Source organism: Heterocephalus glaber, unplaced genomic scaffold, assembly GCF_053883595.1.
Source record: "Heterocephalus glaber isolate CG9 unplaced genomic scaffold, H.glaber_assembly_v1.0 deba00001428, whole genome shotgun sequence".
In the NCBI taxonomy this organism is placed as follows: domain Eukaryota; kingdom Metazoa; phylum Chordata; class Mammalia; order Rodentia; family Bathyergidae; genus Heterocephalus; species Heterocephalus glaber.
This window is the reverse complement of record NW_028258293.1, coordinates 13,318,057-13,330,120: the sequence shown is the minus strand read 5'-3', so window position 1 is coordinate 13,330,120 and position 12,064 is coordinate 13,318,057. Positions and strand designations below refer to the sequence as shown.

Genomic DNA, 12,064 nt, shown 5'->3' with positions numbered 1-12,064 from the left:
CATAAATGATTCATTGAAACAGCATACAAAGACTTCCTTCATCTAAATTTTAGAGCAATTAATTCTTTTAAGAAATTCTGTTTAGACCTTTGATGAGGGAACTATGTTAGTTTATCTAATTATAAGTTGGATATTTGGTAATTTGAAGATGATAAAAAAATTTTTGTTATTAGAATCATAGTTGAGTGGTCTTTATAAATATAACATTAAAGTATGCATATTAAGTTGTATTCTGTTCTAGAGTGAAGAATATTACCTTTGCCTATGTGTAATAGAAATATGAATCCTTATTCTAAAATTTTGAATTTTCTTTAAAAAATCCTATAAGAATAAATTTGAATGCTTTTCCTTATATATGGTATATATTCATGTTTCTAGCATCTATTAATTGGTTGTTATAGTTTTCTCATTTTCTTTCAGATATGGGCATGGACCACCAAGCTCTTCTAAAACAATTTGATCACCTAAATCATATGAATCCTGACAAGTTTGAATCCACAGATTTAGATATGCTAATCAAAGCGGTGAGAACAGTTCCAAAAATTGTGGTCTTTACTGTGCCTTTGTAGTTTTGTAATTTAACAAGTAAACTCAAGTGGAAACTGAAGTGGAATTATAACTTATATATATCCTCTAGAATTGGTGATTTTGTTTTGTTTTGTTTTTTAGGCAGTACAAAGGATTGAACCCAAGGAGTTACATCTCTCACACTTTTTAAATTTTTTTTTATTTTGAGATAGGATGTTGCTCAGTTTCTAAATTTCACAGGCTGAGTTGGAACTTACTATCCTTCTGCCTCACCTGCCCAGAGTGCTGAGATTACAGGCATGAGCCACAACCCCCAGCTAGAATGTGTATTTTTAAAGGAAAGTAGCATAAAGTTTATCCGTACAGGTTTCAATATGAAGGTACAGATCTACAATCCCTTATACACAATTCCAAAATCCAAAAAGATGAAAAAAACTAAAACTTGGGCCGGGGATTTAGCTCAGTGGTTTCGCTGCCTCCTACGCAAGCGCAAAGACCCGAGTTCGATCCCTGGTACCAAAAATAACAACAACAACAACAAAAAAACCCCCCCAAAAACCCCTAAAACTTAGCTAGCCTGAACTAACCAATTATAGAAAGGTTTTTTGTAGTTTTTACCTAGTCTACTAGTATATTTATGGATTTTGTTAAGGAACTACTAATTTTTTCATGACAGATTTTGCAAGCATGTCTCATAATATGGCACATATGCCATATTATCTGGAAATCTGGAAAATTCTAAGACATATTTGGCCTCAGATTTTGCCACAGTAAGAAATAGTTCTAATTTTCTATATTATCCAGACTTGATACAGTCCCTTTTAACTCTTTCTTCTTTAAATTAATTTATGTATTTCTTGCTTATGGGAAATCTCTAAAAGTGAAAGTGACTTTGTACTTTTAATTTCTTTGAAAATTTATATCCCCGGTAATAATAGTGACTAAAATAAAATGGTAGAATTAACAAAGATTAGTCTAGTATGGTTTTGCTTTCCCATACTACTTTCTGTCTGAGAGTCTGCTATATTTAAGAGTGACTTTATTTATACTTTCAAAACATTTTAATAATTTAATTCAAATGCATCATGAGCCAGGAATGGTGGTACACACCTGTAATCCCAGTGATTTAGGAGGCTGAGGCAGTTTTGCAAATTCAAGCCCAAACTGGGCAATTTATTAAGACCCTCTCTCAAAATGGAAAAAAAAAGTGATAGAGTATAGCTCAGGGATATAACACCCCTTGTAATAATTGCAACTATATTAAAAAAACAAAAACCAAATATATTATTGAATTCTAGGCAACAAAAGATTTGGAACAGTATGACAAGACTAGACATGAAGAATTTAAAAAATATGAAATGATGAAGGAACATGAACGGAGAGAATATTTAAAAACACTAGATGAAGAAAAGAGAAAAGAAGAAGAATCTAAATTTGAAGAAATGAAGAGGAAGCATGAAAACCATCCCAAAGTTAATCATCCAGTAAGAATTGTGACTTTATGAAACCATTTTTACATGAAGATTTTATACCAGATAGAATTTTATCACATTATTATACTTACATTTTGATCCTTAATGCTGCAAAGTTCCCCAAACATATCTTATTTTGAGTCTATATACATAGATTATATTTTGTTTTGAGCAATTTTTTAAAATTGGTTCACAGGGAAGCAAAGATCAACTAAAAGAGGTATGGGAAGAGACTGATGGATTGGACCCTAATGACTTTGACCCCAAGACATTTTTCAAATTACATGGTAACAGATTTGATACAAATATTGATATTTATATCTGCTGTTTGAAAAAAATATATTTTCTTTACTCTTAAGTGATTTCTACCAAGGTTGGTTATTGAGTCCTATCAATAGTAAATGCCTAGAGTTTTTCTCTAGGGTAATGTGATAATCTTTATTGCTGAAAGGCAGTATTAAAATATTTTGGACCAATGGCTATCTTTCTATCTGCTGTTATTATTGAGTCATTATATGGCTTATTGCAAAGTTTCTGTAAACTGAAGTAATTTTGTGGCTAGTTATGTTGTATCTAAAAATGTTTACACTATAATATTAAAATTTACTTTTACTCTAAAGCATATTGCTCAACAGTATCTTTTTTGAAAAATGGTTAAGATATGTTTTTCTGGGCCAGGGATTTAGCTCAGTGGTTCCAGCGCATGCCTCGCAAGCGCAAGGTCCCAAGTTCGATCCTTAGTACCCCTCAAAAAAGATAGATAAAAAATGATTGTGGATTATAAATATAGAATTGTTTCTACCTGGGCTGCTCTGAAGCTTTGTAAGAAAGGAGAAATCTCCTGCAGCATAATGTTGCTTCATGTTAGTACTAATGTGCAAATCATTTGTGAGTAATTGCATTGTAATCATTTATTTTCTAAGGGTTTAAAATCCATTTTTGCATCTGTAACTTTTAAACTTTAGATGTCAATAGCGATGGATTCCTGGATGAACAAGAATTAGAAGCCCTGTTTACTAAGGAGGTAAAATAGTTTCATACGTACTCAGTGTTCTTACCCTGTCTCATTTTGTCTTATTTTCTTGTCACTGAGACATAGTACCTGACTCCCACGAATTGAAGGAAGAGAGGTTATTTTGGCTCCCAGTTTGCAGAGGTTTCAGTCCATAGTCCACTGGCTCCAAAGTAGGATAGCCTGGGAAAGAAGGATAGTGGAAGAAAAGTAATTACCTCGTGGCAACCAGGAAGCAGAGATAGGGAAGGGAAGAGCCAGGAAAGGAGATAAGCTCTTCCAGGTCTCACCCCAATGACCTGCTCTTCTCAGTAGACCCCACCTCCTATTAGCAAGTCAAGTGTAAGCCCCCATAATCTCAGTCACCTTCCAAGCCCCACCTATGAGCACATGAGGGTCTGGTGTATGTGTGTGGGGGGGCATATAGATATAAGGGCATATAGATATAAAGCCTAACACATTTTTTCCCTTCCATTACTTTCTCTCCTTTCATGTTGATTTTTAAATTTTCTTGTTAGTTGGAGAAAGTGTATGATGCCCAAAATGAGGAGGATGATATGGTGGAAATGGAGGAAGAAAGGCTTAGAATGAGGGAGCATGTAATGAATGAGGTATGCTTTAAAAGTTTAAGGTATTTTTTTATTTCTATGAAGTCTTCAAGTTCTTGGAATAAATCTTACTATAAGATGGAAAAATAAATATACAGAATAAATATTTAATTGAATTTTGCATTTTTGATTTAGCAAATGTGTTAGCAAGTGGTGTACACTTCTGTTCCAGCAAGGTGCAGTGTTGGGAAAAAGAAAGAACGCAAAAGCATCAAGACTCCAATTCAGGGTTTCATCTTATGGGACTCAGCATTTGGTACATCTGTTGCCTGCTCTTTCCTGAAATGATCTCTTCACTTGGACTCTGGGAAACCAAACCTTCGTAGTTTCTTTGTATTATCTTTCTTGTTAGTCTTCTCTGCTGCCTGTCACTCTTCTTCCTGAGATCTAAATGTTGCCATGGCTCGAGCCTATCTCCTTTCTTTTTTTTAGGTACCAGGGATCAAACTCAGGACTTTGCGCTTGTCAGGCAGGTGCGGTGCCACTGAGCTAAATATCCCCGGCCTGGGCCAATCTCCTTTCTATCTTCATTCTTTCCTTAGGTGATATATGAAGAAGTCTTGTGTCTCTCTCTGCTCTATTAGGTGGTGAATGCAAAATTGTTATCACCGTATTTCTTCTTCTGTGAGCTCTAGACTCACAGAAATGTCTATTCGACATCTCCCCTGGCAGGTTTAATATGAATCTTCACCAGACCCTTGGCCTTCACTTCATCGACTGAATCATGATCCATGTTGTTGGTTGAGCCACATCACGCTTTACCTCTCCTTTCCTCACACTCTGTACTGACTATGGGTCCATTTCCATCTGCCTTTCCAACAGGTTCAGGTCTCCCCGCTTCTACTACTTTCCAGTCCCCAGTCACTGTGCTTCACTCCTTACCCCACTGCAGTCTCTTCTCCACACAGCAGGCAGAGTAATCTCTTAACAGCATAAGGGGCTCAGGTCTTGGTGCTCCTATGCTCTGAGTGCTTCAGTGGCTGGCATTTTACTTAGAGTCTGATTCCCAGTCTCCTTGTTCCCGGAAGCTCACGACATGATGCCAATCTCCCCAGCCTGGCTCTCTCACCCATGTCCTATGACTGTGTCTCACTCTGCTCTGGCCACATGGGCCTTCTTGGTGTTTTTCTCTCATTAACTTGCTCCCACTTCAGGCCCGTGAACTTAAGTTTTCATCTTTGCGGAACACTCCCTCTAGATCATTACATGGTCTCACTTCTACCAGGTCTGAGCTCAAATTTTCATTCTTCTGAAAGACCCCATGATCCCCCTAATTCAAATATTTTCCTTTCTTTTCAATACTTGACCTGCTCTCCTCCCTCCAAGCAAAACACTGAAATGGACGTCATATGCAGGTTATCTGAAGTGCAGTGTTTTACTTTGGTGATTTTCACCTGAATGTTTCAGCTGTTAATCCTGAGTTGGAATCTCTGTTGAGTGGTGGCACCTCAAGTTTCAAATGAATTTCTTTGGCCTCTATAGAGTTCACCTTTGTAACTGAACTTAACACAGACTCTATCAAGTATTGAAGAGGATTTGGAGAGGTGTTGACTTTAATTTTGACTTAGTTGTCTTTTCAAGCAAAAAATGTTAAGGGCATTTAAACTTAAACTCCTTCATGCTTGGCTAAAACATTGTAAATTGGTGATATTTTTGCCTGGTTGCAAGAAGGATTATAGAGGCTGAGTGTTGTGGTGCATGCCTGTAATTCCAGCACTTAGGAGGATGGGGCAGGCAGATCGTTGTGAGTATGAGGCCAGCTTGGGCTACTTACTACCTACTGAGACCCTGTCTCAACTCCCCCACCCCTCAAAAAAGAAGAAGGAGAATTGTAGATATTCTGGTGAAAAAGCAAGACAATACCAGCCTAATCAGTCAGATTAGCCAATTCAAATGTATTGATCTGTGAGCTGTCAGATACATAGGTATCTTGTATTTTTTAATTGAAATTATAGTATATTAGGGAAAGATACCTATTTTCTGATTTAGTATAATATGGAGGGTTTGTTTCAATTTTTTTCTTCTAATTTCTGTAAATGTTAGGCTAGTCCTAATTTGCTATATGTTTATGTAGTAGCATCTATTAGAAGACATGTTAATAGCTGGGTAATCTAAGAAAGCTATTATATTATGCATACATTTTCCTTTAATCAGGTTGATACAAACAAAGACCGGTTGGTGACTCTGGAAGAATTTTTGAAAGCTACAGAAAAAAAGGAATTCTTGGAGCCAGATAGCTGGGAGGTAATAGAACCTATATTAAATGGTATATGTCGTCAAGAATTTTTACATCAGTTTATTCTACTTTTAACTTTTATTTCCTATTATGCTTGTCTGTATCATCTTACTGTTCTTACTTCTTGGAAAGCTTACAGCAGTTGATCTGTTTATTTGTAGTCATACTATATATAATCAGAAATCTTATACTTTTTTGTAAGTATAAAATAATGTGTTACTGAAAAATTTAAATATAGATACATTAAAAGAATAAATTAGAAGTCATTTGTGTTTCTACCATCTAGATATAGACACTAAATGATGCATTGTATTGGGAATATTATCAGCTTATACATATACATATGTATACTATACAGTATTAAATATATGCTATCTTATTTTAAATTTATAGATACACATGTATTCATATATTAAATGTCTTTATGCTATACAAGTGAAAACTGTTTAACAATAATATTTCATGAATGTTATCCAATAGCATTCTTTATAAACATGATTTAAAATATGACTAATACCAGCTGTTTGGTTATAGCATCATTTACATAACCATTCTTTCAGATTTAGAAATCTAGGGTAAATTACTATATTACACTATTCATTTTATTTATTATTGTGTATTATTAATACATATGTGGACAATCTTTGATGATTTTCTTGATATTTATTCCCAGGAGTAGAATTATTCTTAAGGTTTATGAACATTTTTTAGTTTCTCAATGTATCTTGTCAAATTGCTCCAGAAAAGTATACCAGATTATATCACAGCCAGCTGTGTATAAATGAATGCATATATAGCTTTAAAAGAATTAATAGGAGGTAACATCCAAAATAGATGAAAGAAAGAACATTGATGTTTTTCCACATAAAAAATTAAAAACATTGCTCTTAAGTTTAGATTTTCAATTGTCCAGAAAATGGGATGCTTTGAAGACTGTTGAGATATATGTGTGTGTGTGTGTGTGTGTGTGTGTGTGTGTGTATATTTGGTACCGGGTATCGAACTCTGGACCTTGCGCTTGCGAGGCAGGCGGCAGAACCACAGAGCTAAATTCCCAGCCCTGTGTTGATATATTTTTGAAAATAATTGAACTGATTTATATTTCCACCAAAAAACTCTTACCAAAAAAGAACTGTCTTGTAGGGCTATCCTTTAAGACTATGTGTAAATGTCTCATTATCTATTACTTTCAGAATCAGAGCCACGTGTTACTGTGATGGTTGCCAAATGATGATTTTTCTAATGTTGAAATTCCTTCTACATTTGTAAATTGGCTTTCTACTATAAGGAAAAAGCTATCCGTTTTCGCAGCATCTCTATATCAATGTAGACTCATGGCTTTTTATTTTATTCAGTAAGCTTTAATCCTTACTGTTACGTTTTATTTCCTTGTTCAAATTATCCCAAATTTGACCAGTGAGAATTTCTTCAAACTGGCTTTTATATCCTTTTGACATATCACAATCATTCTTTGAGGTCTTCTTTGCTTTGCTATAAGAAGATTTTAAGGCTTGTCATTTCTGTGCCCTACTCTCAAAATTAACATTGATATCTCCAAATTCATTCCATTACCTCTGATTTCAACATAGCATTTGTCTTTTGCTCTTTCCATATTTTATGTGAAATCAGACTCCATGTTGTGGAAAACACAAAAATATTTCACTTAAATCTTCAATCCTAGAATGTACAAAGATTTCAGAATTCCCGATCCATGCTTCTAAAATGTTTGAAGAGTTCAGTAGTTCTTTAGATTTTTGTTTTTGTTTTTTTACTGGAGGACATATTATCCAAATACTGTGATCAAGAATTTTTTGGATTAGTTTTTCCCTTTCCCCTTCCCCTACTGTGAGTTATCTTATTAATTAAAATAAAAATACTATTTGTTTGCTTCTGTTTTTATAGTCAAGTTGGGGTTTTCCTGTCCTTGTCAGTTTTCTTTCCTTTTTTAAAAAGTATATTAAAAGGGCTGGGGATTTAGCTCAGTGATGCTGCCGCCTGCCTCGTAAGCGCAAGGTCCGAAGTTCAATCCCCAGTACCAAAAAAAAAAAAGAAAAAGAAAAAGAAAAAGCATATTAAAGATTTGTTTTTCAAAAATTGAATCTGTATTAAAAGTTTTATGTCCCTTCCTGCACTATTTTTGTCCTTCCTACCCAATTCTTACCATTGACCTTTATTATGCAGTCCCTTTAGTCTGAGTTTTCTTCCTGTTTTTTCTTTTGCTCAAATGAATACATAAATATATATTTCTCATTCCTCCTTTTTTACACAAAAGGCATATCATAGATACTCTTATATTTTACTAATCATAAAATTTTAAAGCTAAATCATACCTTATTACTCTATTTCTACAATTATTATTATTATTATTATTTTATTTATTTTTTTTTGGTTCCAGGGATTGAACTTGGGTCCTTGCGCTTGCACAGCAGGTGGCGGTGAAACCAGTGAGCTAAATCCCCCGGCCAATTTCTACAATTATTGTTTTCTCAATTTCATTTTCTTTTAGACACTGGATCAGCAACAACTCTTCACGGAGGAAGAACTAAAAGAATATGAAAATATTATTGCTTTCCAAGAAAATGAGCTTAAGAAGAAGGCAGATGAGCTTCAGAAACAGAAAGAAGAGCTACAGCGTCAGCATGACCAGCTGGAGGCTCAGAAGCAGGAATATCATCAGGTGGTGATTTGTAAAAGGACTATGACATTAAAATGAATGTTGAAGGTTGGACACAGTGGCAAAAACTGTATTTTTAGCTACTTGGGAGGCTGAGTAAGGAGAATTGCTCAAGGAATTTGAGACCACTCTGTGCTACATAGCATGACACTGTCTCCAAAAAAAGAAAAGGAAAAGAATGTTAGAGGCTAGCGATGTAGCTCAGTGGTAGAATGTGTGCTCAGCATATGTAAAAACAGTTCCATCACCATCACTGAAAAATAGAAAAAAAAAAAGCCCAGATATTAGCTGCTTTGCTGAAAACCTCTGTTGTTGTAATATTTCAATATACTATTATCATATTTTAAATTTTAGTATTTTTTTAGAAATTAATTTTGTTGGTACATTTTAGGTATACAATATGATGACATTCATCATTGGAAATTTGTACCTTTACATAATATATCTTAGTTCTTATTTTTTCCCCATTCCACTGCTCTCCCTTCAGCCCCTCCACCCCTCCCCATTTACAAAGACCTTGTTTCCATTTTTTCATTTTCTTATATTAATTCTATTGCCTTCTTTCCTTTCCCCAATCCCTCCCACTTCCCCTTCCCCTTTGGACCTTTTCTTCCTATTTCCCATTATCTATTATGCCTTTTGATCCTTATTTACACTTTCAGTTTCTCACAGCAGAGAAACTATTTGGTATTTACACATGTGTGTCCTATTTTTATTTTACTTAAGAATATCACCTCAGGGCCGGGGATTTAGCTCAGTGGTTTCACCACCTGCTGTGCAAGCGCAAGGACCCGAGTTCGATCCCCAGTACCAAAAAAACCCCAAAACAAAACAAACAAACAAACAAAAGAATATCACCTCAATGTACATCCATTTAGCTATAAATGTCTCTAATTTCTCATTATTTATGGCTGAGTAGTACTAATGGGCATCTGAAATGAACAGACATTTCTCAGACAAAGAAGTAGAAATAGCAGATAAACAGATGAAAAAATATTCAACATCACTGGTCATTTGAGAGATGCAAATGAAAACAACACTGAGATTCCACTTCACTCCAGAAAGAATGGCTGCTATCATGAAATTAGCCAATAACAAATGCTGGTGGGGCTGTGGGGAAAGAGGAACCCTTCTCCACTGTTGGTGGGAGTGTAGACTGGTGCAACCACTGTGGAAATCAGTATGGAGATACCTCAAAGAACTAGGGCTAGAGGTCCCATTTGACCCAGCTATTCCTCTACTGGGTATCTTCCTAAAAGAATTAAAAGAATCATACCACAGCAATATATGTGCACCCATGTTCATAGCAGCACAGTTTTTAATAGCTAAAACTTGGAAACAGGCCAAATGCCCATCACATGGAGACTAGATAAAGAATACCTGGTTTTAAAAATAAATTTTAGTATTTTTAAACCACTGTTTAGAATATTTTCTTAAATTTTAGAGTTTAAAATCTTCACTTCTAAAACAATTTCTAGTCAGTTTATTGTGCTTTGTCCAAGACCACGCATATAACAGAAAGTCAAATAATACTTATTTATGAGATTTTCTTTTTCCATTCGCCAGGCTGTACAGCAAATGGAACAAAGAAAGTTACAACAAGGAATCGCTCCATCAGGTCCAACTGGAGAACAGAAGCTTGAGCCCCGTATGTAATTTTATTTTTGTTTTTTTATTTATGGAAATAAACCACTGTAAATGTGATATCCATATTTATTTCAAATATATTATAATTTTAGATTATTAGATATTTTTCTATGTGGCTTTAGAAACAGAGAAATTTCCATGATAGGACAATGATAACTCAAAAATTTATGTATCAGCCTTTTAAAAATGCTATAAAATTCAGTAAGCATATTTATGGTGAAATGATTTATTTCAACATGATTCATAAGTCTTTCTTATCAATTATATTGATCTTACCAGATAACTTGTTTTAACATTGTAACCTATGATTAGCTACAATTTTTTTAAAAATAACTTGATATATCTGCAAGTAAGTGAGAATAAAGGAAGATATGTTTAAAATGAATATCTTCTGAACAGAGCGTATTTCTTTTGAACAGATGTTTAAAGTTCCGAAGTCCACCAGAACTTGGAAGAAAGCTGTTCATTCAACATCTGTTTTATCTTTTAACTCCTTTTCTTTCTGCTCAATAAATATTTTAAGGCATATTTGGAATAAAGGAAGATACCTTTAAAATGAGAACACTGTTTTTTGGACACTTATGTAAGGATTGAAATCTACCAGAGCCAGGAAGGAAACACTCCTCCATTTGTACCTCCCTTCTTTATTCTTTGTTTTCCTTTAGTGGTGAAGTGGTTCACGCTATAATGAATGAAACTATCAACTAAGTGAAAAATCTCTGCCTATGGCTTTTTCAATAAATTGCTCCCATTTATAAAGATAGGTATTCCTTTATGGATGCTCGTTATGGCCTTTGAATCAATGTCTCTTTGATATAAAGTTACTCTATAAAGGCCATAGTATTCCCCAGGGTTTCCTGATAACTTTTAGCTTTCTTTAGCCACCTATATCCTTTAGAAGTTCTTCAACTAAATAGCTTTCGTACCACTTCAGGTCATTTTTCATTCATATTTTTCTCTATACTTTATCATTTAAAATTAGGTTCTGCTACAAGTAACAGCAAACCAAGATAGCAGAGAAATTTTCCCCTTACATAAAAGAAACCTAGAAGTAGGTGGTATCAAATTCTTATTTTGCTGTTCTGCTATCCTCAGTCCTGATTTTTATCCTCGAGTTACCTCTAGCTGTCAAACTTAGCTGCTGAAAAAAAGGGGAAATTGCCAGGAACTTTCCCCAGTTCCATCAGCTGCCTTCAAGTAGTTTTCAAAAACCTGCAGCCCTTGGATTTGCAGCTCACTGGCCAGAACTGTGTCACGTGACAACATTAGTTGCTAAGGAAGCCAGAAATCCACAGGGCAATGTGACCTGCTAAGAGTTAAGGGTTTTGTTTTGTTTTATTTTTTACTAAGGAAGAGGAAAAAAGGAAATATTTGATTGACACCTTTCAGTTTTAGACGAAATCAGTTTTGTTAGCTACCTAAATCTCTTGTGTTCATTTTTCTTCAGAGACAGAAAAACATTTCACTCCTCCAACACCAAGAAAAAAACTACCAGAAATGCAATCCATTTTTGCATATTAGCTTCAAGATCATGATATCTAGGAATCATCCCCTCCCTGAGGTTGGGGTATAGGTCCACCTATAGACTAAAAGGCAACTTTTCTTTCCCAAAAGCACAGCAAGCATAATGCACAGGTGCAGGAAAACTGCAATAAAATTGATCTTTTAGAAAAGGCAAAAATCAGGAACATAGTAGTGGCTGCTCTGTAGCAATTAAGAAGTACTTCTTGCCAAAAACCAGTAAAGACTCTGTGCTATAGTTTATGAATGTATTACTCGGTTTTCCCATGAGACAACCCCTGATTCACCTTTCAGAGTGCAACTTCTTTATCTAATGCCCTCAGGGGCTTGTGGCTTTGCCCTGTAAAGGGAGTTTTGTTGAATATG

The 12,064-nt window shown here is 34.9% G+C and overlaps 1 protein-coding gene across 11 annotated transcripts in view; it reads left to right on the top strand.

Annotated features, from left to right (window-relative positions):
• The window catches only part of Nucb2 (nucleobindin 2), a 36,394-nt gene extending 25,655 nt beyond the window's left edge, over window positions 1–10,739 (top strand). For 9 of the 11 annotated variants that reach the window (XM_004851498.3, XM_021263857.2, XM_004851499.3 and 6 more), the window contains 9 exons: window positions 421–524; window positions 1,827–2,012; window positions 2,197–2,287; window positions 2,966–3,024; window positions 3,531–3,623; window positions 5,775–5,864; window positions 8,363–8,533; window positions 10,097–10,178; window positions 10,597–10,739. In XM_004851498.3, the coding sequence (XP_004851555.1) occupies window positions 421–524; window positions 1,827–2,012; window positions 2,197–2,287; window positions 2,966–3,024; window positions 3,531–3,623; window positions 5,775–5,864; window positions 8,363–8,533; window positions 10,097–10,178; window positions 10,597–10,604 (884 nt within the window). In that variant the 3' untranslated portion in view covers window positions 10,605–10,739. Of the gene's footprint in view, window positions 1–420; window positions 525–1,826; window positions 2,013–2,196; window positions 2,288–2,965; window positions 3,025–3,530; window positions 3,624–5,774; window positions 5,865–8,362; window positions 8,534–10,096; window positions 10,187–10,596 lie in introns of those variants that run through there. The other 2 variants (XM_021263861.2, XM_021263860.2) reach the window with 2 other exon arrangements.
• Window positions 10,740–12,064: the final 1,325 nt, after the last annotated feature.